Genomic DNA, 26942 nt, shown 5'->3' on the forward strand with positions numbered 1-26942 from the left:
TTGGGCTTCAGTTTCCTCAACTAGGAAAGGAAGCTAAAAATATCTATTTTGGGGAACAGATGTAGCTCAGTGGTTGAGCACCTGCTCCCCCTGAACGAGATCCTGGGTTCAAGCCCCAGTACCTCCTGAAACAAAGAAACAAATGAGAAAAACTGCTCTCATTAGGGAGCAGATGTAGCTCAGTGGTTGAGCAGCTACATCCCATGAACAAGGTCCTGGCTTCAATCCCCAGTACCTCCTTAAAAAAAAAACTACCTTGCCATCCTTTATAAGATATAGTAATTAACTTTTATAACATTTATAGAAACCTTACTACAGGCTAAGTGTGAATAAGCTTACATGAATAAACTTACTTATTTCTCACAACAACCCCAAAAGGTAGATAGTAATATACTCCCACATTTTGTATATAAGATTTTATATATAAAGAAACTAAGACACAGAGATATTAAGTGACTTGATCGAGGTCACACAGCTAGTAAGTACCGAGTTAGGATTTGATCATAGGTAAACTGGAACAAGAGTCTCTACTCTTAAACACTGTGCTTCATTGCCACAATAAATAGTAAGATTATGTGTTTAAAATATATCAAAAATGCCTAAGACATGGTAGTCACAACTTAAATTACAAGAATTGTTATTATTCAGTAAATGGAAGCATTAAGTGACCGAGGACCATGAGGTGTGCAACCTATTCTCAATTGTTTAGAAAATAGGTGATAGGTAGGTAGGTAGGTAGGTAGGTAGGTAGATAGATAGATAGATAGATAGATAGATAGATAGATAGATAGATAGATAGATAGATAGATAGATGTAGAATGATACAGAAATGTAGCAAAATATTAAAGGCTAGTGGATCTGGGTATCTGGGTGGGAGTATATTGGAGTTCTTTCTATGGGTTTTGTGTTATTTTTGCAACTGTCCTTTTAAGTTTGAAATTATTTCAAAATAAAATAGTTTTTTTAAAGAATTGCTGTTTTCAAATGTCAGTGGTAGAAAGCAACTTAATTATGTCAGTCTCAGAGAAAGAGAAAACATAGACAAAATGAAATACACAGAAAAATTTTTTTTAAAAATCATTTCACTAAGAGTTGAAGGCTCCTGCCACATCAGAATATCAACCAAAAGCTGAAAACAAGTAACTAAATGAACTCACTAATGAAAATTCAGATGCGTAGGAACATGTCCCAAGTAGTCCTTTAGGGTGAAAGAAGGAAAAGTAAAAAGTGAGTACAATCCACAAGTAAGATAATCAACCTCTGGAAAATTGAGAGTTTCCAAGGACCATTATGCCTTACAAATGTCAGTCGCTCTGATCAACATTCTTCCTACTTGGCAAAGATATCTCCAGAAATATTTAACTCTTGAGTGCCCATCTTTTTACATTTATCCCAAAATGCAAACATGTCAACTCACTTTTTTGCCCAATTACTCAGGTAAATGTGGATTAGCTTTGGTACACATTTCTAAAGTTAGAGACACCAGAATATAATATTTATGTGTAATATGTCATTGTCAAAACCAACAGTTGTTTAAATTAGAAGATACCCTAGAGTGAACAGGACCATTCCACTTCTTCCTGACAGTGGTATGTATCATGCATGGGTCAAACATGGGCCTTTGTCTGGGAGAAAGACACCAGAGTTGTCGTTCAATGAATATTTATTGAGGCCCTATTGGATGCCAAGTACTGTGCAGTGTTGTATATATCGGCAAATAACAGTGCCGTGCTGCTTTCTCTTGCAAACTTAGTCTCTTTCTCTTCATTTTCCTGAACTGTAAAGGGGCTTGAATGGTAAAGGAAATGAAAACTTGGGGGCAGCACTGTCATAGGGTAATTTATATGTAAGTTCATTTTCCCATTAGTGTAGTCAGTATGTACTCCTCATGAGCTGGGAGAGAAATCTCAGTGTGCTGAGTAACTCAGACTTGCCCAAAGAGAAGGGCATAGGAGCACTGGTGGTTTTAAACCCTCTTTGTGAGAGCCACAGAGCTTGACACCATAAAGAAATTATCTAATTTCATCCTCAGTAATCCCTTTTCACAGAAGCACAATTAGAATCTCAGAGAGGATAAGCAGCTTGCCTAAAGTCAGGAGCTGGAAAGTGTTTATTTACTAATAGCGATAAAGTAGTTTAATGCAAAAAAAAAAACAAAAAACAGGCTCAGTTGATGAAATATTTGAACTTTTTCCCCTTTCGTTGACCCCTCTGTTAGTCACTGTGGGGATGAAATGTGGTTAAATGATGAATACGGGCAAAATCAAGAAAATCAGAAAGAAAATCTGGATAACTACTCCAGATTCCACTCTCACAGATACTCCAAGATTATTTTTCAAATCCTAAATTCTAACAAATGTACTCTGTCTCTCTGCAGAAGGCTGATGCCGTACGTGTGATTACGTTCACTGGCTGTATGGGAGAGACATACTTTGACAACAAACCCATAGGATTGTGGAATTTCCGAGAAACAGAAGGTGACTGCAAAGGATGTACTATCAGGTGAGTTGAGATGAGGACTCTGTCCTGTGCATCATAAAAGCTTTAATTTTATTGTGCAATATTCTGTTGTTGGGGGTGGGATGGAGCAGGCTGGAAGTGACCATATTCAGAAGCCATTTTATATAATGAAACCTCATGTCACCACCCTGTTTTTGCAGCACTTTCCCAGGCCCTGGGACGTGTCCTAGCAGTGTTTTTGCATGGTTGTGTGTTTTATAAAATTTGCAAAAGTTAGATATTTCAGCACAATCAGTTAATATAGTTAAGAATGGATCTCTCCATTCCAACGTCCTTTCATGTCCTGGTGCTTTTGCGTGTCCATGGGTGTTTTGTGGTCCTTTTATTCCTTCTTAAAGAGAGCCCTCCCTAAACTGATTAAGTACCCGAGTTCCCTTTGCTTATGTTTATGGCAAAATGTAGAATAATAGCCCAGGTTTTATGCGCTATGGAATTTTTCACTGACTTGTGGGATCCTGGAAGTGCTTCAAATTGAAACCCATGGGCCTTGAGGAGTCTGCTTAAGTAGAGGAGAACAAGGGGCCAAGACTGGCCTGGGCAAGGGCCAGCAACCATAAATTATCAGAGAGGGGATAGAATAGCAAGCAGGCAAGCTTATATGGAGAATGTATAATTTTCATATAAAACCTGAATAGGGATAAAAAACAAAGAGATAAAAGTAGAGGATTTTTTTCAGCATCAAAAATCCTGGAGCCCACTGAACCCAAAAAGAAAATTTAATTTATTAAAGTAAAGCTATAGTTTTTCACTTAACTATCTGGAAGTTTAATGTATATACATAGCGTATTAGTCAGTGAAAGGGGTGCTAATGCAAAATACCAGAAGCCTGATGGCTTTTATAAAGGGTATTTATTTGGGGTAGGAACTTACAGATACCAGGCCATAAGGATAGGTTATGTCCCTCTCCAAAGTCTGTTTCCACATGTTGCAGCAAGATGGCTGCCAACGTCTGCTAGGGCTCAGGCTTCCTGGGTTCCTCTCTTCCCAGGTCTTGCTTCTCTCCAAGCTCAGTGTTCCTTTCTTCCCAGGGCTTTCTTCTTCCTGGGCTCAGTGTTCCTCTCTTCCTGGGACTTGCTTCTCTTTCCTCTATGTGCTTACTTCCCAGGGCTCCAGCTTAAGACTTCAGCATCAAACTCCAACATCAAAACTCCAACATTAAAACCCTCCAACTCTGTCCTTTGTCATGCCTTTTATCTGTGAGTTTTCACCCACCAAGTGGTGGGGACTCAACACCCTACCGACGTGGCCCAGTCAAAGCCCTAATTATAATTTAATCACACCCAGGTACAGACCAGTTTACAAACATAATCCAATATCTATTTTTGGAATTCATAACTATATCAAACTGCTACACTCCACCCTCTGAATTCCAAAAAGGCTTTACAATATTAAAGAATACCCTAAATCAGTAACAATGCAAAGTATTAAATCATATTATAGTCAATTTAAAGAAATACAGTTTGTCTTGGGGCAAAGTCCTGCCTGGATATAGACCTCTGAAATTACGAAACAATTTATCTGCTTCTAGGACACAAATGGACAGAAAAAGGATAAACATTTTCATTACAATAAAGAGAAATTGGGACGGAAAATGAATCATGGGTCCTCTACAGTTTAGTAAACCTGCAGGGCAGCCTCCATTTGATTTCAAAGTCTCATAGGCATTCTTAAGATGACAGTTTCTTCTCCTTGGGGCTAGGAGACTGCTAGGACACGTCCTATGGGAACCCACCCTTTCCACAGCCTTGCCTAATGACCATTTTCTTGATTCCACCCTTGTTAATCATCTGAGTGTTGACCAAGCTCCAGACCTCACCCTAGAAGAGCATTGGGGTGATTGCCACATCTTACCCAATCTTTGAATTAGAGACTTAACCCTCTTAGTACAGTGAGATGAAGGCAATATCCTCCCTAAGATTTGGCATACAGGCTCAGCTCTCTCAGAGCAACCAGTTGACCACCTGGACTTCTTTAATCCATGGGGGACAGGCACATCCCTTTCAGACCTATGGGGTGCTGACCTTAACCACCCTAATCCTTGAGGAATGTGCCCCACCCTCTCTGCACCCTGGGGCAGCAAAACTCTCCCTGAACATTTGGTGGGAACATCCACCCTCTTCACCTGCTGGTACAAACTCACCCACCCTCTCTGTATACATCAGTGGGGTTCTTCATTTGGCCCAAGGTGATGTCTTAATCCAGATCTCAATTTCCATGGTTTTCCTCTTAAAGCTGTTTCTTTCTCAATCACTCTTTCCATGTCCATTTTAGTCCAAGCTGACAGTGGTTTTGTTCATATAGCTCTCTCAAAAAACTTGTTGGTTTAGCATGCAAGAAGCAGGGGTCCAAGCCATCAGACAGTTAGCCTTTCCACAAATCTTTCCTATATAACTGCATCTTCAATCCTGATTTACAAATTCCAAGTTTAGGTAAGTTCTCCAGTGGGGCACTATCATGTGGGAGCTTGATTTCCAGAGGCTTGGACTTTCCAGAATCCATTTCTGTTTTCTTTGTGCCCAACAGTTCAGTCCTCAGCTTATCTCTCTCATTTAGTATTTTGCCATAAGCTGCAAGCAGAAGCCAAGCTGCATTCTCCGGGTTTACTTTGGAAAGTTCTTCAGCTAAATGCCCAAGCTTGCCATTTTCAAATTCTGCCTTCCATGCAATGCCAGAAGTTAATCTTGCCTAGTTCTCTGCGACTTCAAAATACAGATCACTTTTCTTCCAGTTTCCAATAATAGTTTCACCATTTACTTCTAAGGCATCATGAAAAGTCTCATTATCATTCATATTGCTATTAACAGTCTCTTCAAAGTGATCCTGGCCTTTTCCATCAAGCATTTCACAATTCCTCCAAAAAATACTCTTTAGTCATTTATAAAGCCATTCCGGCATTTTGGTAATTACAAGAGCATGGCCCCCACTCTCTGGTACCAAATTCTGTATTAGTCAGTGAAAGGGATGCTAATGCAAAATACCAGAAGCCTATTGGCTTTTATAAAGGGTATTTATTTGGGGTAGGAGCTTATGGATACCAGGCTATAAAGCATAGGTTACTTCCCTCATCAAAGTCTATTTCCATGTGTTAGAGCAAGAAGACTGCTGATGGCTGCCAGGGTTCAAACTTCCTGGGTTCCTCTCTTCCCAGGTCTTGCTTCTCTCCAAGCTCAGGGTTTCTCTCTTCCCAGGGCTTCCGTCTTCCTGGGCTCAGTATTCTTCTCTTCCTGGGACTTGCTTCTCTTTCCTCTATGTGCTTACTGCCCAGGGCTCCAGCTTAAGACTTCAGCATCAAACTCCAACATCAAAACTCCAACATTAAAACCCTTCAACTCTGTCCTTTCCCATGCCTTTTATCTGTGAGTGCTCACCTACCAAGTGGTGGGGATACAACAACCCCTACTGACTTGGCCCAATCAAAGTCCTAATCATAATTTAATCATGCTCAGTTACGGACCAGTTTTCAATATCTACTTTTGGAATTCATAACTTTATCAAACTGCTACACATAGCAACTCTAAAATCATCTGGTGCTAGTGATTTTGTATTTTTTACTTCCAATGTAAAGAGTGCATACATATTGTCAGGCCCCAAATTCCCCATTAATATAGCAAAGTACATTTCACATTTCCCTCTCAACATCTCTGGAGAGATCCATAGAAGAAAATAATCTCCAAATATCATCTCCCTAAAAGTTTTAATTTCCACCTAATTCTTTATGTCATCGTGGACTTGCCATCATACCCTGGACTAAGACTATAACATCACTAATTATCCATTCTGCAAATGTCTAGTGCCTTCAATATATCAGGTATTATGTTGTTTATATAATTATAATAATATTCCTATATATTTGTGAGTATTTTGAAAATGACAGGTATTCATACTTGCTTCTTGGTACTGACTAGTATGAATAAGGCCTAGTCCCATCTATCAAAAAACTGAAAGGCAGGAAGAGAGGAGAAGACAAATAATAAATTAGTCAAAAAGCAAGGAATAAGAAAAATACCTTTAGAAAGGCCCACTCAATGCTCTATAATTATTTAGTGGAGCAGATGATCACACCACGTTGAGGTTATCAAGATTCTGCTTCATGGAGGAGGTGACACTTGGATGGGCCTTGCCATGGGAGAGCCCAATAGGAGGGAATGGCAGGTGGGATGGAGAGAGCGTTCTATCACCAGGGAGCAGCAAGAGCAAAGGTAGGAAGGCAGGAGAGCCAGAGATGTTTCTAGAAAACAGCAAGTAAAACTGTTCTGCCACAATACAGCCTCAGAAATGTGAATTGGCTCACCCGGTGTTGGCAAGTGGGAGAATGAGGACAGTAAGATGCAGAAGTCACATAGGTTCATATGGGATTCTTCACAGCACATTACTGTTTTGCGTCACCAAGAAAAGGGAGCTAAATGTGAAGTATACCAACACTGCTGAAGACACCAAGCCAAAGAAGAGTCTAGAGCCCGCAGCAGTCCTGCACACAATGTCCATTTGCCCAGGCACTTGCCCTCAGCCTAGTTCAGACAAGCATTCTCTCTAAGAAATAATCATTGCCCACTTCTCTATCTTGTGCATTTTTATGACAGCTCTGTCACTCAGCAGGTCAACCCTTCCCTACACTCCCTGCCATCAAACTACCTTCACTTTTTCCTTTTAATGTAGAGTTCTACATCTTCTGGAATAGTTATTTTTAGATTTTGTTGGCATACCTCTTTGAGCTGTGCTAGGTCTTCATCAGGATCATTATTGTATTTGTGAGTTCTCTGCTGACAAAGTTGCATGGTTTTAAATGATCTACCCCAACCATTTTCCCATTAGCCCTCGTATTTGTAGGGATGATTTTACAGAACTCTTGGTGGGTTGGTTTTGTTTGTTTTCTGTTTCATTTTCAAGAGAACATATGTTGCATTTTAATATGAAGGCCAGTCATTCCAGCTAAAGAGGAGAAATGATAATATGGGAAGGGTGTGAAAGATAAGGCTACAAGAGATCAACTGGGAAATTTATAGAAGTCTTTAGAATGTCAGTGTTAGGAATTTGTATTTATTCAGTAGTTAACATAAAGGATATAATTGTTATGCTTTAGGACAAAAAATCTGTCAGTGGTATAATAAAAAAAAGAAATCTACTCTATTTTTCTTAAACTTCTGAAAATCACATTGTTTAAAATAGAAAAAATGTTGCCACAAGTAAAATGTAATCAGCTTAACATTGAAATGTTAATGAATTTTTCATATACTAAACCCCAACATACATCAAGTTCTATATTAACAAGCTGCATGCAGAAGAGAAAGGCTGTTCCAAAAATAACATAATTAGTCCTTACAGACTTCACCAGCTATCAAGGTTCAAAGGAGAAACAAAGGGCAAGTTTAGAAACTTAGCAGTTTATTATCATTAATTAATTAATTATAAAATAATAGTTATTTTTCCTAGATAATGTATTTTAAAAGGATAGGAAAACTCTAATATAATGTGAGAGGTTAAAATATGCCAGAAAAACTCATTTGTGTCCCTTCTCAAGGTCATCAATTTAAATACAGCCCTGTCTAGTTACAACTAATATAAGCTAATGAATGAAGTGAAGCCAGCTAATCTACATCTGTTCATTTAGCTGTTTAAACTTTTTCCCATAGCTTTCCCTTTTGTCTGAATAGGTGAGTCTCCTTTAGTCCTGTAGTGCTAGAGTTGGAACCCTTTCATCTCACAGCTGAGAAACTGAGACTTAAAGTGTTGAGTGACTCAGAACATGAAATACAGTCCTTAGTGTCATTTCACACCAAATCCCAGGGTACCTAACATCTAATTCACCATTTATTCTAGTATCTGTTGAGGAAATTAATAAATAGATTAGGGACATAAGGACATCAGGTTCAAATATCCCAGAGTTTTGTATAAGAAAAGAAAATGTGATGTTTTCATTTTCATTCCAATACTTATCCTTTATAGTGTCATGAGATTTTATTTTTCTGATTCTTTTTTTCTTACATAACTAAGTAGCAATGAATCAAGTTGAAGCATCTGAGGAACTACCAACAATAACACCCACAACCCTTTCCTGGGTGGTCACTGGCAGTCTGGCAGTGTATAATGCAGACTCTTCATGTTGGAGATTGTCAAGGAAGCTTCTTCTAAGTAGTCTCTATATAACATTCTCATATCTCCAGTGCAATGTTCCAGAAATTTTTGTTTTTATTGTAAGGATAAAAGAAGGCTAAATAATAGCTCATGTGTTCATTTTTCATGAATATAACAAAAGCATCTTTTATGTTTATATTAGAAAACAATTGTCGATAGAATCACCATGTGTTACCACATATTAGATGTAATTTAAATTAACAAAGATTTAACCCTGAAAGATACAGAACAACACATTTCTCCTTTTGTCTCCAGTGCTTTCTTCCTCTCTAGTTCAGGAACAGAAAGAAAAACAACTTTTATGAAATGTGTACAGGTCCATTAATTATTTTTCTCATTAGCCAGAATTTCATGAAAGCAATATTCTATGCTATTGTTGTTTTATAATTACATTATTGTATTATTTCTCAATATCTCTTCTCTACTTCCAAATTAATTCAATAACCCAACCTCAAAGATTCTAATCTGTGCTCATATATAGGTATTTAAAGTTTGAAAATAAATAGCTCCATAATTGAAACTTACTCTATAACAATATTATATAGGTAGATGATAGATAAAGATAGATTTTTAATAGATAATTAATCAGGGTACTCCAGATAAACAGAATTGACAGGATATATATGTATGTAAATATTATGAGATTTATTATAGGAATTGGCTAATATAAACATGGGGATTGTCAAATCCAAGTTCCATAAGGCAAGTTGTAAGCTGGGAACTCTGATGAAGGTTTTGATGAAATCCCCAGAGCTGGCAGGTTGAAGTCAAGATAGAAATTTTTCTTTCTGATTGCTGAAATCATCAGTTCTTCCTTCAGCTGACTGGATGAGGCTTCTCTCTTTGCTGAAGGCTGTCTCCTTCATTGATTTTAGATATAATCAGCCACAGGTGCAATTAACTGACTAATGATTTAAACCCACAAAAATCCTCATGATAACAATAAGGCCAGAGCTTGCTTGCCCAAACAACTGGACACCATAACATAGCCAAGTTGACATATGAACTTACCCATCACAAATGGATAGAGAGATCATTAAGATGATAGGTAGATAGATAATATAAAGATGGACAGAGACTAATGATAGAGATAACATACATTTGCAAAAGAAAAGCTTTTAAATGTCCTATTTATTAGAATTATAATCAATATACCTTAATTTTTCAACCAATACTGATGGTAAAGGTATTCTCTGTGAGGCAATTTGCTATACTAAACTCTCTTTCATACCACAAACATTTTTTTATGCCAACTTTCACACTAGATGCTGAGTTTTTGCTTGCCATAGGTCCTGGCTAATAGTCATCTAATGGAGGAGACAAAAAAAACAAACATACAAATAGTTATGCTTCCTTGTCTAAATCTAATCTATCCCAAAAAAACCTCTTAGATGGCAAATGTTCAGAGAACATGGACCTATATTCTGTTATGTTAAATGGGAAATAATGTATCATATTATATCCTCAGCCCTTCCAAAACCCCCACCAGTTCCCACAAATACCACTACAATACACTGAATCACCAATATAACCATCCACCAATTACTTCTACAAATATTAAAGCAATTAAATCACCAAGGACCTAATTATTCAACACCTACTGAAATCCTTAATGGGTATGCTTCATTCTAATACCTAAAAGACCATCAGAATTGGATCCAAATTACATTTTCCTTCTAGATCTATCTCAAGGAACATTTACTTTAATGTACAATGAAATAATGTGCTAAACATTCCACTGAGACTATCTAATCTGAACTTGGACTGGCAATACCCCAGCCCAGCCAATGCTTATGAAGAGCTAAATCTTCAGGGAAAGAGTAGGGAAAATAATAGGGATAAAATAGAATATGTTCAAACCTTGCAAGCAGGAGATTGGACAGCTGAGGTACTACTGGAGAGCATTCTACATTCTCCCATCCAGACCCATACAAACTTACATGATTTTGATTGCCTGCTTATGCAAATTTATCATAGCAGGTTTCAGTTATTAAATGTCATTGAAAACAAACATTATAACAAATATGCAGATAGTGAGGGATACCTGAATGTAATTACAAATGTGCTGAGTGCTATAAAAGAAAAAAAAAAGTAGACTGGTAAGTCAGAAAATACCAAGGGACACATCTTTCTTTTATTAGTCTGAGTAGTCCTCTCTTAGGAAATAATATTTAAGCTGAAACATGAAGGAAAGAGTGGTGAAGAAACACAATATTTCAAGGTCTTAAAACCTGGAAAGAGTGAATTACTCTGCCTAAAAAGAAACCTTAGGTTGTATTGGGGCAAACATAGAAGTGGGAAGATGAGTTTAAAAATTGTCACCCAAGTCCAGGTGAGAGGTGATGGTTAGAATGATGGCAGTGGACATGGAGAAAATTGGAAGATATATTTGTTATGATTCCTGCCCTACAGCAGCTTACAGTGCAGTCCTAGAGGATAATTTGTTGTATTGAATGGTGATGGACCAAGTAGACATGGTCTGATTCATGTGAACTGTCTCTCTCTTCAGCCCACAGGTAGAAGATAGCGAGGGGACAATTCAGTTCGATGGAGAAGGTTATGCATTAGTCAGCCGCCCCATTCGGTGGTACCCCAACATCTCTACTGTTATGTTCAAGTTCAGGACATTTTCTTCCAGTGCTCTCCTGATGTACCTTGCCACACGAGATCTGGTAAAGACCACATGCACAGCACATCGTCCATTTGAAAATATTTTTGCTTCTTTTCCTTAGGAATCTAACGGAATTATCAGTTGTTGTTAAATGTACAATTATTGTATTTTGAAAGGAGTCTGGGATGGCTGTGTGATAGCCAAGAGTAGGTGATACCAATAAAGGGTTTATATTTTTCATTGATAATTTTAATCACAGATACAATTTAATTACTGTTTACTTTCAACATAAGCCCTATATCATTCTTTAAGAGAAGCACCCAATAAGTGTTGTTCCTATATGGAATCACGCTGCAGCCAAACTACTTCCTTAGCCTTCTTGCAGAGACCTAAGTTGAAAGGGGATTCTAAATTTCTTTTGCATCATTTTATTCCACATCAATATTTATGAGTAAATCCTTTCAAGATACAGACCTTTTGATTTGCTCAGTATGTTTTCAGAAGAACCCACTTACTCTACTTGTAATAAATGGGTACATCCTAGTAATTTGATTATGACCATTTACAACATAACATCACACCCTCAAAAAATATACAATACAACAGCACCAATTCTATTTCCAAAATGGATTTCTATTACAGAGCAACACATATAGTAATTTAGCCATTAGTTCCTATTATAAACCCTGCAACAAAACCGAACACCCATGTATTTCTCTGTGTATCTAATCACTGGTATGTTTTTTCCTCTCTTAATAGAAAGATTTCATGAGTGTTGAACTCTCTGATGGACACATAAAAGTTAGCTATGATCTGGGTTCAGGAATAGCTTCCATTGTCAGTAATCAAAACCATAATGATGGAAAATGGAAATCATTCACTCTGTCAAGAATTCAAAAGCAAGGTGAGTTTTTATAGGAATAATGCAGTATAGCCTTAATCATGCTATCCCAAACTCCCATGTAACTTCTCCTGAGAAAGACCCGTCTATAATTTTAGGCACTCACAAATTCGGTGTACAGTTGATATAAGTCATTTATTTTCCTTAGATTGTAGACTGATTGAAAAGCCAAATGGTTCTCTGTCATTTTCGTTTGAAACTGAGAGCATGATTTGAAAGCATAAAACTTCCTACAACTTGGAAAATTATATCCTGTGATAAGTTTGAAAAGTATTGTAGGCTTCCTTCTCTGCTATTTTGCCAAGATGTTTTCTGTAGAGGAGCCCACAGCTAGAATTTTTAAGGGTGGTAGGGCACGGCTATCTGTTCTTTCCTCTAAAAATGCCAAGAATGTGTCTGCCTGCAAATAAATAATTGATGAACAATAACTTGACACATTTATGTTTCCAGGACATTTTTCAAGACATTTCTGCACACATTATTTCATCTGATCATATAAGCAGATATTTTGTTCTGGTTTTGGAGAAAGGAAAACAGACTCAAACTTACAAATAGCCACAGACACATCTAAAATCCCACAACCAAGACAGAAGCCCAGTGTGCTGCTATTGCTGTTTAAGCATGATTCTCTTAACTCTGTACTGTAGAGGTACCAGTATCTGCGTATGTACCTTTGATACTTCTGCGAATATAAATAGACCTAATTTATTTTGGCCACACCAATGTGAAATTTCATGAAAATTTACATTTAGCTTTGTACCATCTTTCATTCCTATGTTTAACAAGGACCTACTAAGTACCACACAAAAACTAAATGAAGTCTGAGACAGCTGCTTGCCTTCAAAGAGCTTGCTGTCTAATGGGAGAGATGGATAGTAAGTGAACGGCCAGAGGGTAGAGCGCTAACTTTTGTGATGGAGATTGCATAGAGGGTTAGCAGTCTCAGAAGAAGGAACATTTAAGTCAGAGAGGTCAGCTCCTAAGAGCACGCCCTGAGACACAAACAGGATTTGAGGAGTTACCTAGCTGGAAAGCACATTTGGACATTTCAGAGTGGTGAAAGTTGTGTGAAATCATGAAGGCACCACAAAGTATAATGCATCATTTTCACCTGCTTTTCCTTGGAACATGAAACCCTGGAGAAATTCCTCATGAGAATGAAACCTTGTTTTGCTCTTCATAAACTGGAAGACTTAGTCCCCTGGAAGAAGGGCACAAGGCACATTTGCAGGTTCAAGGCTCTATATCAGAGTTCAGTAAGAAGAAACTGGTTAACTCTGTTTGACCCAGCAATTCCCAAACTTCTTTTATCACAGAAATCCTTCCAATCCCATAATACTGGCATTCTGCTGAACACAGTTTGGGAAATGCATTAGTAATTACCAAAAAATCTATAGGCAAAAGATGAATGGTGGCAGAAAGTTATCAGGAGATGAGACTAGAGAGATAACAGAGCCAATTCATAATGGGATTTATGAGCTAAGCTAATGAGCTTCAATTTAATCCTGTGAACTATAGGAAAGTACTGAAGAGTTTAATCAAGGGTGTGACATGATCAGATTGGTGCTTTAGTAAAGTTTCTTTTGCAGTGGCTTGGAAGGTAGATTTCTGACAGTTTAGGATGCTACTGTTGTAAACAGGTAAAGAGTAAGGAGAATGAAAAAAAGCCAATTATCATAAGAATGGAGAGGAAAGAATAGACTTGAAAGATGGAACACATATGAAACTGAAGAACATTGCAATATATACATTGTGGAGGCTAAGTTGAAAATGGTGTGGGGAGGAATTTAGACTGATTCCCTTTGTGCAAAGTATGGAATACAAGAGAAAGAACAGGTTTACTGGAAAAGATGTTGAGTTCAATTTTGGAAAAGTTAGAGCTTATGAATTTTTGGAACAGTTGAGGGAAGCTATTTAATTGGGCCAGTAATTAGTTATATGGATTTGAGGTTCAATAGACTTTGAGGAAAGAGATGGATAACTATTACAGGAATCATCATCATGTTCTAAACACTTGAAGCTGAATAGGGATGAGAAAGCCAAGCACTCATATTTAGAACCCTGGTGTGCATAAATATTAAAAGAGGACAGTAAAGAAGAACCCACAAAGGGGACTGTAAAGAAATAAAGAGAGGAAAAATAAATCCTTGAAAGTGTGGAAGCAAAAGGAAGAGAATTTCTAAAAGAATGAAGGGTTTACTTAATGATGGCAGAGAAAGCTCAGGGAAGGCAAGGACAAGGAATCCATTGTCTCTGGCAACGTGGAGATCATCGGGGGCTTGGTGAGAAAGGTGGAGTGGTCCAAGTGAAAGCTGGTTGTAGAGGATTATGGAGTCAATGGACTATGGGAAAGCAGACACAGTGAGTATAGACTGAGCCTGAAGGGATGTTCAGAAGAAAAGGAAGGTAGTAGCTAATAGAGGGATATAGAGTTGGAGGGCAGGCATCAGAAGATAAGGGGTCATCTTGGTTTTGGCCATCCATCCCTAGCACAGAATAGATGCTCAATAAATATTGAATGAATGAATGAAAGACCATGTTTGTAGGCTATAAGGGCTGTGCCAGTAAAGAGGAAGTGAATGGGGGTACTAAAAAATGGGAAGATGAGTACCTTAGCAGGAGCTCTTAGGAAGCCTGAGAGCCTGGCACCCAGAGTATGTGTGTGGGGGGGAGAGAGGGGGGCAGTACTCAGTATGAGACAGGAGAGACTCTATCCAAGACAGGAAGGAAGGAATAGAGCAATCGTTGAAGATAGAGACAAGTTGAGTTTGAAACGGGATTTTGAGATAATTCTCTCCTGATGCCCTACTTTTTTCATTGATGTTAGAAGCAGAAAATTGACTTAGAGTAGGACTGATGAGAGGTAGGAAAAAACAGGTATGAGGAAAGAAAGAAAGAAAAGATTGCTGTGTCTTGAGGGAAAAGTGAAAGAACTGATCAAGAACACCAGGAACCCTGGGCTAGACAGTCTACACAAAATAGCGTGTTAAACAAATTCATAGTGAAAACCAGGGATGAACTGAGTCAACTACTTAGGATGACAGCTGCCAAAATTGTCACTTTGAAATCACCCTAATCAGTTTACCATCTAGTGTTTTATTCTGTACATTCAAACAAGTAACCAAAAGATCTGTTCTCTGAAGTAATAATCAAATAACAGTACAGTTTAAACATGAAAACAATATTTTTCATGTTATGTTGTAATTTGAGCATGTCACCAATTCAGAAAGCTCTTCCTCCAATTGATCTGATTTAGAGTACTTAGTAAATACTCTGTGGTCCAGAAAAAAATTTTTTAGGAATCTTCCCTTTATCATGGCTCTTTAAGCGTCATCTTTCCCATTCCTTTCCTTTGGCTTGATTTATTTGATACAGTTGGCTGTTCTCTATTTTTTCTTATTTTTCTCCTATTTTTATTTCATATGTCCCTCCCTGGCCTTTAAATGACTCTAGACTACACATTATTTTTTGCCCTCCTGATATTAATGATATGATTTATCCTTCTTCCTTTTCTTATGTGTTTTCATAATGTTGCCATTAAAGTATTGATAAAATCATACTTAGCCTGTGAGGTTCAGTGGTTGGGCACACTGATCCTCAAATTAGGTTGCAAGCCTCTTCCTTCTCCTTCCCATGGGTGGGTCTGAATCTCCTTTATCTCTAATGTTTTACCACCAACTTTTCAAATCAAATCAGTGAAAATTTTTATTTTAATGAAACTCCCAATAACTCTTCTATTTTTCCACATGTAATCTGATATATATTCTGTATATAAACTTTCAAAAGCATTTTTATTGCTCTATCAGATCAATGAGCATGTATTAATTTTTATATTATAAAGAAAAGCACTAAAGCCACAATAGAAAAAATTGTAAATATTATAAACAGACAATTCACAAAAGAAAAACAAACACATTTCTAGTGTATAGTTGAAAAATGTGTTATCAGGAGAATGCAAGAATACAATCATTTACCTGCAGTAGCAATGTTAAAAGATCACCCTTAAAATAATGAAACCTAAATTAAAAAGGAAAGGAAGGATAGTTTGAGAAAATAGCCATTCTATCTGCTTTCTTAAGTTTAGCATTTCTAAGAAACATTTATTGAGTACTGACTATGTATCGGATGCTGTGCTGAATCTCTGAGGATGACTATAGATTCTATCTTTGAGTAATTTATAGTCTGTGATGCAAAAGTAAATAGATCAAGTCAGTAGGATGCAGTAAACACTATGGTAGTAGATACTTTAGGAACAGAGAAGTAGAGCAACTAACCAAGTGCTAGGGCACTCTTTCTGGGATTTGAGGCAGTTGAGGGTTATCCAGGCTAAGAAGCATCACATGAAAAGTCAAAGAGATATAAAAGATAGACTGTTTAGGGGGAAATTGTAATGATTTTGAATTACTAGAGTTAAAATTTCAGAGGGGTGGTGGAAGATAACACTGCATGTTGGCAAGAGCCAGATCACAGGGATCCATTTTTGCTATGTTGAAGAGTTTGGAATTCATGTTAGAGGATTTTAAGTAGAGATGTGACATAGTGACTTTAATTTTAAGTAAATTAATCTAGTCATCAATGTGGAAGGTAGATTTTCAGAAGATCAAACTGAAGACAGTATAAACAATTAGGTCCAGTAATAGTCCAGGCAGGAGATGAATGATGGTTTGAAATAAGCAGTTGCAGTGGGGTTAGACTTATGGAAATGAAGGGGAAAAATCCATTATGAGATACCACCATGCAGTCAGTAGAACCTCTAAAATTACAAAGACCAACCATACCAAATGCTGGAGAGGATGCGAAGTAACTGGAACTCTTACATACTCTTGGTGAGAATGTAATATGGTATACCCATACTGGAAAATAGGTTGATGTTTTCTTGAAAGGTGAAATATACATCTTCCATATGACCCAGCCATTTCCCTCCTACTTAGTCACCCAAACACATTAAAACATATATTCATACAAAGACTTGTACTAAAATGTTCCAAACAGCTTTGTGACAGTCAAAAACTGAAAACAACTCAAAGGCGTCCATCAGTAGGTGAATGGATATACAAATTGTGGTATATCCATACAATGGAATACTACTCAGTAATAAAAAGCACTTAACTGTTAATACACACTCACAAAATGGGTGAATATCAAAATAATTATTCTGAGTGAAAGATGGCTGACAAAAAAAGTACACCTGAATATAAAATTCTAGAAAATTCAAATGAATCTATAGTAACAGAAAGGAGATCAGAAGTTACTACTAGATGGGTTTGGCAGGGAAGGGCAGGAAAGAGCAATTACAAAGGAAACTTGGGGGTGATGGATATGTTCATTTTCTCAATTGGAGTGATGACTTAATGGATATATCTCAAAACCTAATAAATTGTACACATTCAACACAGGCAATTCATAGTTTATTAGTTATAACTCAATAAAGCTGTTTTAAAAATAGACCAGATGTTAGAGTTAAGTAGCAAGGCTACTTAATGATGAGATGTGGAATGGTAAGGAGAAAAGCCAGATCGTTTCTAGTTTAGGAGTTTGGGTGAGAAGTCACAGAGCTGCCATGTAAAATGGCAAAAGAGATTTGGGAGTAAAGTGATTGTCCTTTGGGTTTGGAATCATTTGGTTTAGTTCAAAGGACTGAAGGGAAATACAATTGATGTTGTCTCACGTATGAAATGTGAATTTTTTTTTTTAAATGTGATCTCAGATGCATTGAGCACACAGGTTTTTTTTTTGTTTGTTTGTTTGTTTTAAAGATTTTTTTTATTTTTATTTATTTAATTCCCCTCCCCTACCCCGGTTGTCTGTTTTCTGTGTCTCTTTGCTGCGTCTTGTTTCTTTGTCCGCTTCTGTTGTCAGCGGCACGGGAAGTGTGGGCGGCGCCATTCCTGGGCTGGCTGCTCCCTCCTTCGCGCTGGGCGGCTCTCCTTATGGGTGCACTCCTTGCGCGTGGGGCTCCCCTACGCGGGGGACACCCCTGTGTGGCAGGGCACTCCTTGCGCGCATCAGCACTGCGCATGGGCCAGCTCCACACGGGTCAAGGAGGCCCGGGGCTTGAACCGCGGGCCTCCCATGTGGTAGACGGACGCCCTAACCACTGGGCCAAAGTCCGTTTCCCTGAAATGTGAATTTTTAAGCTAAAGTCAGACCCTAGCAGACAGATCTCTGAGTCAACAACATAGAGTAAGTAGATAAAAACTTGAATTTACACAGACAGCTAAAATGTGAGGACTGGACCCAGGTGGGGATGTAAAAGAACATCAACATTTCAGAGGTGTTCAAAGAACTATGTCGGGGGGAAGGAGATGGTATATGAGGTGAGAAAGTTAAGAGGAGAAGCTGGGAGCATGGCATCATGGGAACCAAGAAGGAAGGAGATCCTCGCACATGGAATGCTGCATAAACATCAATTCCAAAAGGACCAGATGGGTCCCAGTGGGTTTGGACATAGGGAGGTAACTGGGACTTTAACAGGGTCAGAGTTCATAGGGTAGTGGGAGAGTGATCCTAATAAGGCTCCTTTTCAGTGACCAGAGTAGTTGTTTGAGATGAACTGTTCTCAGCCAGTTTGTAAAAGCACCGTCCCTTGAAATCCCAGTACTCTGCCTCAGGGGGCATTCTCCATCTTCCTTGAGAGTCACTGAAACCACAGTGCTGACAGAAGTTGCCGTCTCCCCCACAGGCATCCATATAAAATAAGGCCGAGGTGGATAGCTTAGATTTTCAATGGAGTAAAAATGAGATGCCAAGAATTACCAAAGTAAGCTTATAATAATTCAGCATTGGCTACAAAATATTTATCAAGCCCTTCCCCTGTGTCTAGTATTTAATAAATTCCCGATTTCCCTACTCACTGATAAGTATTGTGTGTACTCATCAACTCTTAAATTTTGTGTTAATAGCTTATTTCTCTGTTCTGTAAAGGAAAGAAATAGGTCAAGAAATAAGAGGAGGGGAGCAGATGTGGCTCAAGCAGTTGGCTGCCTCTTCCCCATATGGGAGGTCCTGGGTTCAGTTGCTGGTGCCTCTTAAAAACAAAAAAGCAAACAACAAGCAAACAAATGAAGGAGACAACTTGGGGAAGCCAGTGCTCAACCACGCATGAGGTCCCGGGTTCAATCTCTGGTCTGGTACCTTAAAAAAAAAAAAAGAGAAAGTAAGAGGAAGTGTTAGCGTTTCATAGCAGAATCTACTTTACCGCTAAAGAACTTCCTTTAGGTCAGTAATCAATATGCCATTTGATGCCTCTCTGATGGAGCTAACTCTTGGGCCACTGAGTTTCAATTCCATTGTGTTGTTGCTCTTTAATCAGTTTTTCTGAATGATTTCAAAAATTGCATATATTCATGCAAGGATAAGGAGGAAAACTACCTCCTACTGCTGGCTTACCTGAGATAGAGAGGCAGAATCTCATTTTCACAGACACCATTAAAATATCCACAGGTCTGTAAAAAGAGGATATTTTCATGTTCCAGTCAACAGCCCCGTATGAAAGCTTATTTGCTGATCTGGATAAAAAGGAATTTGTATGAAAAAATCATGAAAAGCATTTTATAAATTTCTATTTTTAGTCACCAGTCTATGTCAGAGAAATATAATCCTTTAAATATATTTTGAAAAGTAAATTTTTAAATCTTGTTTAAATGATTTTTAGTAGGATGATTTTTCTTTTTTGGTGTTTTTGTTGTTTTTTCTTAAAAAGTCTGCTTTGAAGATTTGAGGTGTTAATAGATTTGAGTACTTTATTTTGGTCATTTTTTATGACATTTGAGACAATTATATTTGGTTTTAAGACATTTCTTTTTGGAGTGACAGTGCTACAGACTACAGACTAATGGAATTTGGGGGGGGGGGGGGGTTGACATTTCTATGTGGTTTTCCAAAGAGCAATTGTCTTAAAAGTTGAGGGATGCTGCAGGGACAATTACCAGACATTGTAGATCCTCCCATGGCCCGCTGGATGGAACGTGGGTGAGTGTGGGCTATGATGTGGACCATTGAGGATATGAGGTGCAGCGATGCTCAGAGATGTATTCACCAAATGCAATGAATGTGTCATGATGATGGAGGAGAATGTTGCTAGGGGAGGGGTAGTGGGATGAGGGGTGTGGGGGGTACATGGGGACCTCATATTTTTTAATGTAATATTTTTAAAAATGAATTAAAAAAATAAATTTAAAAAAAAAGTTGAAGGAAAATGATAATGCTCCACAGTCCCATAAATTTGGGAAATGCTTCATGTGCCGAGTCTCTCTCTATGAGCATTACCTTGCATATTAGCATGTTAAAGTGTCTGTACAGTCATTAAATTATGTTTACCTTTGTTTAACTCAGTGATTGACAAGTTTATTTGATCCATGAACATCCGAGAAACTAATGTTCCATGGAATAAGCATCTAGAAATGTCTTATAATTCATTGGTCCAAATGTCCATTTTCAGACTCTTGCTAATTCAGATCTTTTATCGGGCAAAGATTTAGAGGCCAAATCTATCATGTTAATGAACTGATACTTTAATACCTATCAGCGCTCCAAATATATGAAGCAGATAAAGGCTGAGCCTAAGAAACATTCTAGTGAGGACACACATAATTCAGAAAGTAACTAGCTTGATTCTTAAGAATGAGAGGAAAATATCGGTGAGGTAAGGGAGGCCCATCTGCTTTCTTATTTAACAAAGCAGTTTAAAGAGAGAAGTGCCTCTCTTCTTTCCTTTTTTCCTTTCTATTTCTGAATTCTTATCATACTCATATCAGACAGACCTTTAGAGAATAGAGAGAAAAAGCAATAAGGGATGAGGACTTTGCCACTCTCTCAACACTCAGCATCCCAAGTTCAAAGTGAAATTTACCATGGACCTGGATCCTATCATCTTGCAGACCTAAACATCCCCATCTTGCCACTTCCATGTGCACCTGTCTTATACAGCGGAGTAATGCTTTTTGGAGGAGCCTAACTCCCAGGAGTTTTGTGGATTCTGAAATTTACAGAAAGAGCCACAGATTCAGTATATTCCTAAATATTTAATTACTACTAGATATCTATTTTAATATCTAATTCATTATTTTATATCTAACTTCCCAACTTATGTATATTTTGAAAAACTTGGTCAAATGGCATTTTGATGTTCATCTAGATTTACCCTCAAGGGTATTGACTTGAGAAGCTATTGTTTTCATGCCTTGTTATTGTGGATATTTTAATAAAGTATTTTATTGATGTAACTGTCATTTCTGCAGTTATTAAATGACTGTGCATAGTACAAGTGTTTGGAAGAGTCCACATAAATTTGAGAATTAAACTAAGTTTATCTTGAAGTAACAGTGATGATACAGATATGGCTGATATTGCTCAAATAAAATGTGACCCTTCTTCTTTACAGCCAATATCTCAATTGTAGATATTGACACTAATCAGGAAGAGATCATAGCAACTTCATCATCTGGAAACAACTTTGGTCTTGACTTGAAAGCAGACGACAAAATATATTTTGGTGGTCTGCCAACACTGAGAAACTTGAGGTAATTTAGTTTATATTTAGAGCTAAGGATTAAATTTTAATTAAATGGCTGCTATGCCCACTAGAGTTCTGAAGTTTAATTACAATAGGAATGTCATATAACCTTTAGTTACAGAAAGCCCTAATCAAGAAAATCATGTTGTATGTTAGAACAACACTAGGATTTAGAAACCCAAGGATTAATTTGACATCTTTGTTGAAGAGATAGATGGGAAACACTGTTTCCCTTATATTTGCCTGATGAAAAGAATTAGGAAAAGTAATTAAAGTTGGAACCAGAGTTTAATGTGGATCTTATAATTGTTGTTCCCCTTGCACATCCACCAGAGATAATGGTACACTGATATTGCTTAGTGTTCTGGAAATTAGTCTGTGTTTCAGGATATTGTAAATACAGCCTGCTTTATTGCTAAATATTAGCATCATAATGATGTGCCGGAGCTTTCCAGTATGCGTAATACTAGAGCGATATTAGTTATTCTATGCCCATGCCAATATTTCTTTTTTAATTTCACATGTGCTTTTTTAGCTAGCAGGGGACATTTAACCAGCAAAAAAAAGGCACATTTTTAGTTCATGGTTTAGTTGGTTCAAAAATAAATAAATGTAAGTAACCGTAAAATTTCAGAAAATATTTCATATAGTATTTTTTTAATTTACTAGTTATAAAACATAAGAAATAAAAATCTATAAAATACTTGGTGCTCAATAAATATGAATTGAATTTAATTAGATTGAGATGCATTGATTTGATTAAACCCTAAGTGCTTATTTTAAACAGACTACCATATTTTCAATTTTTTGTTTTGCTTTGTTAGTTGATTTATTTGTTTTTTAATGGGTACCTGAGTCCTGTCCATGTGTTTCTACTCTAAAAAGTTACATTGTGTTTGGAGGGATTTCAGAATAGCAGAGAAGCATGATGACTAGTTATTTCCATTTTTCCCAAAAGAATTTTTCCCATTTTTCCATTTCCCAGTGAAACATCGGTCTCATTTTGTAACAGCTAATGCACAGGCTGAATTTACTCTTCTTCTTCTATCTGCACTCATAGATCAGGCAACTGTTTAATTACGTCTTTCAAGGTTATAAATTATAAGTTTCATGGTGCAAATAAACTGGCTCTGTATTCATTTTCATATGTGTTTCCAGCATGTTTTGTGTTAGGAATATAGATTCAAAATGCCTGGTCAGAAAAATTGCTAATCAAATGTATTTGACTAGTGACATAATTATTTTTTGGAAATTCATTTGGTCAACATTCATTCGTCAAATGTTTGTTGAGCATCTCGTGTGTGCCAGGTACCACACTAAAAGCTAAGGATCCAGAAGTTTTTCAAGTCTAAGTTTGCTTTACAGAGTCATTTACTATATTCTACTATAAGTGAAATACAGCCCAAATGAGGCTATCCAAACCTAGGTTCATTTCTTCTAGTGGTGACTTGATTTAAATGATCTTAATTGATTTTTAAGTATTAGGTACAAAGGTGAATTTCATTGAGATGGGTTTGTGTATTAATTGGTTTGCAGTCTGCGTATCTAATATCTTTATTGCTAAGATGTTTTTACCTTCATAATTCATAATTATCATAGTGCTATGGTATAGCACAGTATTTCAGAACAATCTTTAGACATCTATTTGTGACTGACCAAGAAGCTGAACAGTCATAGTTACCTGCTATGTTACCCACAGACAAGATCTCAATATGATAAAGTGCAAAAGATGTGGTAAAACAAATTATTTTTGCAGATAATAAGTTCAAGCTCTACAAGAGGCAGTATTTATAAGCCATTCATGAATAACACAGACGCATTTGCACTTCCCCATTTGTTAGATTGATAAAAATTCATACTTAAAATCATATTCCAAAATAAAAATTTTCCAAGAGACTAGCTTGGGAAATTGGTCATTTTTAGATTCTAACTTCACTGCAGTCAAGGACATGTGTCAGTTTTTCATTCTGTCAGGGTGTTCCACTCCTTTCCTATGTAGACCTGAGATGCTTTCTGTAAAGATTTATAAGTAAAAGTTATTGTCTTACTAAATGGAAATTCAATGATAAGTAATTTTTTTTTCTCTTTCTCTTTCCTTTGACCTAGTATGAAAGCAAGGTAACCTTTACATTTATGCATGCCTTCTTCAAGTGCATGGGTTGGGGAAAAGGGCTTCTTAGATAAAGCGGCCATGCAGAAGCAGAGTGACAGCTGTGCAGCTTTAGCTATAGTACATTTCATGAGCAAGGAATGCTTTCTGAGAAATTGCTCATGCTGCCCTTTGCTTTCAAAGTTGCTGCTGCTTAGCCACCATCAGCTGGGCTGCGATCTGAGTTATTTCACCAGCAGCAAGGCTAGGTTTGCTCTGCTCATTTGTTCAATGGCCAGTGGCGTGCCCTGGGGATCGGCAGCACTCACGTGACCTGGTCAGGTTTATGGGTGGGCACAGACTAGTTCTGGGGAGCAGAAGTGTTCTGCCCGCCCCTCAGGTCGAACCTTGGACCTTTCTAGCACCATGCTGCCTGCTGAACAATCAACCTTTGCTCACCAGTGCTTACCATTGTCTTGTTGCTTTCTGTAGGCCTCCGAGTGTGCAAACGATTCCGTGGCCTATAGGCCCCTTAGCAGAGCTGTTTATTTATTGCCAGGTTTATTTAGACTTAGCTCTGGAGCCGAAGTCTAGATGAAAAGAATCTCTGGAAATGCTCTCTTTATTACAAGGGTTTGCGTTAATGGTGAAGTTAGTGGACAGCAGCCCTAGCTTCACAGGAACGTTTTAATTCTCACTTGCAGGCAGGCGTTCGCAGGAAAGCTGTGAGCCTCAAGCCTCAGTAAAGTGGGTGCTGGCATCCCAGAGAAGAGCAGGGCTGGGGCAACCTGGCTTGAGAGAAAGCTGGGTAACGTTTCGGAGCCCAATCATGCCAACTTTCTGGAAAGGGGATAATGAGACTGCTCCAATCCAAGAAATTTTTAGAATGAGGGCTAGATGGGTGATATGCGAAACTTGAATGGATACAACTAAAGACAGGAGAAATAAACCAAGGTGTTTTATCACAATATGATTATGAGACAAGGAATGCTATGTTTGCTGGGATATCTAAAAGGTGAAAGGGCTGGTTTGGATGAAAACAAATGCTAGTAAAACTCTGCAATGACACTAAGTAGCTTTGTAACCCTGCCCTTGAGAGGTGAGTCTCAGGGCACAGAGGCCTGTGGTTACTGTTAGGAGCCTGATTGTGGTGTGTGGTTACTTATCCCCTGTGGCTTTTGTAATACTGAGCTTGCTACATCATCCTATTCTGAAGTGGCTCTCTGTGTTTCCATGAAATAACGAACAATATTGCTTGTGGGAGTGAGTTACTTTATTGACAACACCTTTGAGAAATTTATGATAGATCGGCCTTCCCCTAGCGGTAAATATGGGAGCAAATGTCTTCTTCCAGTGGCCCGGCCCGCTCCCTTTTGCTTTAAAAGCGAGATCCTCACCCTCCGTTGGACATGTTCTTCATAATAATCAACAGACTGAACAGAAGGAGAAAACATTGGCAACAGGAGAAAATGATCAAAGAAAGTAAAGCAGTTCCAGAGAGAAAGAAAACAAAATACCTGGCAGGACATAAATCTCCCGGTACACTTGCCAGGGTCTGATTTGCGTGCTCACTTGCCTTTCCTTACCCTGTGTGGTTTTTATTAGGACCAGAAAAAAGAAATCTTTATACCATGGAACAATGAGAAGAGAATTAATATTTTATTGTTCATTGGACAGTTTTTACAGGTACTTATTACATCATGTAAAAAAGACAGGATTTATCCCTCTAAATCTGTGCTGTTCAATGCAGTAGCCAAAGCCACAATGGCTATAACTTTAATTAAAATTAAATAGCAATCAGTATTCAGTTCCTCATTGGCATGAGCCACGCTTCAAGTGCCAATGTGACTAGTAGCATCTAATGTGGACTGTGGAGAAAGGACAGTTTCATTGTTGCCAAAGTTTTATCGAACTGCAGTTATAGACTCAAGTAGTTTCGCCATCACTGACACCCTGTGAGCTCGTGTTGACTGAGCACTTACTGTGTGCCAGGCATACTCATCTTCTTCTCCAAACTTTACAACTCAGTAATATAGTTCCCATTATTATTATCATGCCCATTTCATATAAAAGGATACAGAGTCTTAGAAAATTCAGATCACTTAGCCAGTGTCACATAATAAACCAGAGCAACCAGCTGGATGCAAGGGTAAGGACTTCATTTTCCAACCTGTTGGCATGTTTGTCCATTCTAAGAAGTAGTGAGCAGGAAGTAAGCGTTCAAGTGTAATATGGCTATAAACTCCATGCTTTCAGTCCTATTGGAAAATTTAATTTTGTTTTGTGCCTCAGGTTGCTTTATTTTGTTATTGCTCTGGTATAGAATAAGACTCTCTAAATCTAATTTAAAAGTATTTTGTTTTTAGATGATGAATCCAAATGAATGTTTCTTGTACTTTGTTTTAGTTAAAAGTTTTAAAGAGAGGTATCCCACCCCACAAAAAAAAAGTCTCAATGAGAGAAGTATGCTCTTTTCAAACTAAAAGTTTGTAGACTTATTTTCTAAATTTTGAGCAGGTTTATTTTTACTTTTATTTGTATGTAGTTTGATTATACTGACTATGCAATTATCCCCTCTTCAGAGGGAAAAAGAGACACTTTCATTAGGCATATGAAGCACTTAATAAGAAGTCAGTTAATTCCTGCACCTTGTATTAAAATGCTATGGGCAAGGTTATTTTAAAAAGGTGAAGAATTACACAAAAACTCCTAAAGGATGCTGTTAGCATCCACTTACTCCAACCAGTAGATGACGGACAGCGCAGTTGCTGGGTCCACGCGAGCCTGTTGCACAGGCTGATAAACACAAACCCGCTGGTGAGGGGTGAGTTTGCGCCACACTGCTTGCTTCCAGGAGGACAGGAAGGACATTGCTGTTGCCCTAATGATATGGCTTTTGCTTTCCCTTTGACTTTTCAAACAGACCGGAAGTCAATTTGAAGAAATATTCTGGCTGCCTCAAAGATATTGAAATATCAAGAACCCCTTATAATATACTCAGTAGCCCTGATTATGTTGGCGTCACCAAAGGATGTTCACTGGAGGTTGGTCTTTTTATTTCATGGCTCCCTAAACACACTCCTATCAGATTTTGCTTTGTTTGGGTGCTCTAATAGGGACGGGTCTCTGGTAAATGTATTTTAGATTCCTACTGATCCCAGCCTTACTTATGCAC

General features: G+C 37.8%; 1 protein-coding gene across 1 annotated transcript in view; it reads left to right on the forward strand.

The window, feature by feature from the left end:
* The window catches only part of LAMA2 (laminin subunit alpha 2), a 588895-nt gene that overhangs the window by 528672 nt on the left and 33281 nt on the right, over positions 1–26942 (forward strand). Inside the window, exons 48-52 of the mRNA XM_071218658.1 lie at positions 2378–2502; positions 11162–11324; positions 12023–12167; positions 21547–21685; positions 26691–26811. Coding sequence (XP_071074759.1) covers positions 2378–2502; positions 11162–11324; positions 12023–12167; positions 21547–21685; positions 26691–26811 — 693 coding nt within the window. The remainder of the gene's footprint in view (positions 1–2377; positions 2503–11161; positions 11325–12022; positions 12168–21546; positions 21686–26690; positions 26812–26942) is intronic.

This window comes from Dasypus novemcinctus, chromosome 11, assembly GCF_030445035.2.
Source record: "Dasypus novemcinctus isolate mDasNov1 chromosome 11, mDasNov1.1.hap2, whole genome shotgun sequence".
In the NCBI taxonomy this organism is placed as follows: domain Eukaryota; kingdom Metazoa; phylum Chordata; class Mammalia; order Cingulata; family Dasypodidae; genus Dasypus; species Dasypus novemcinctus.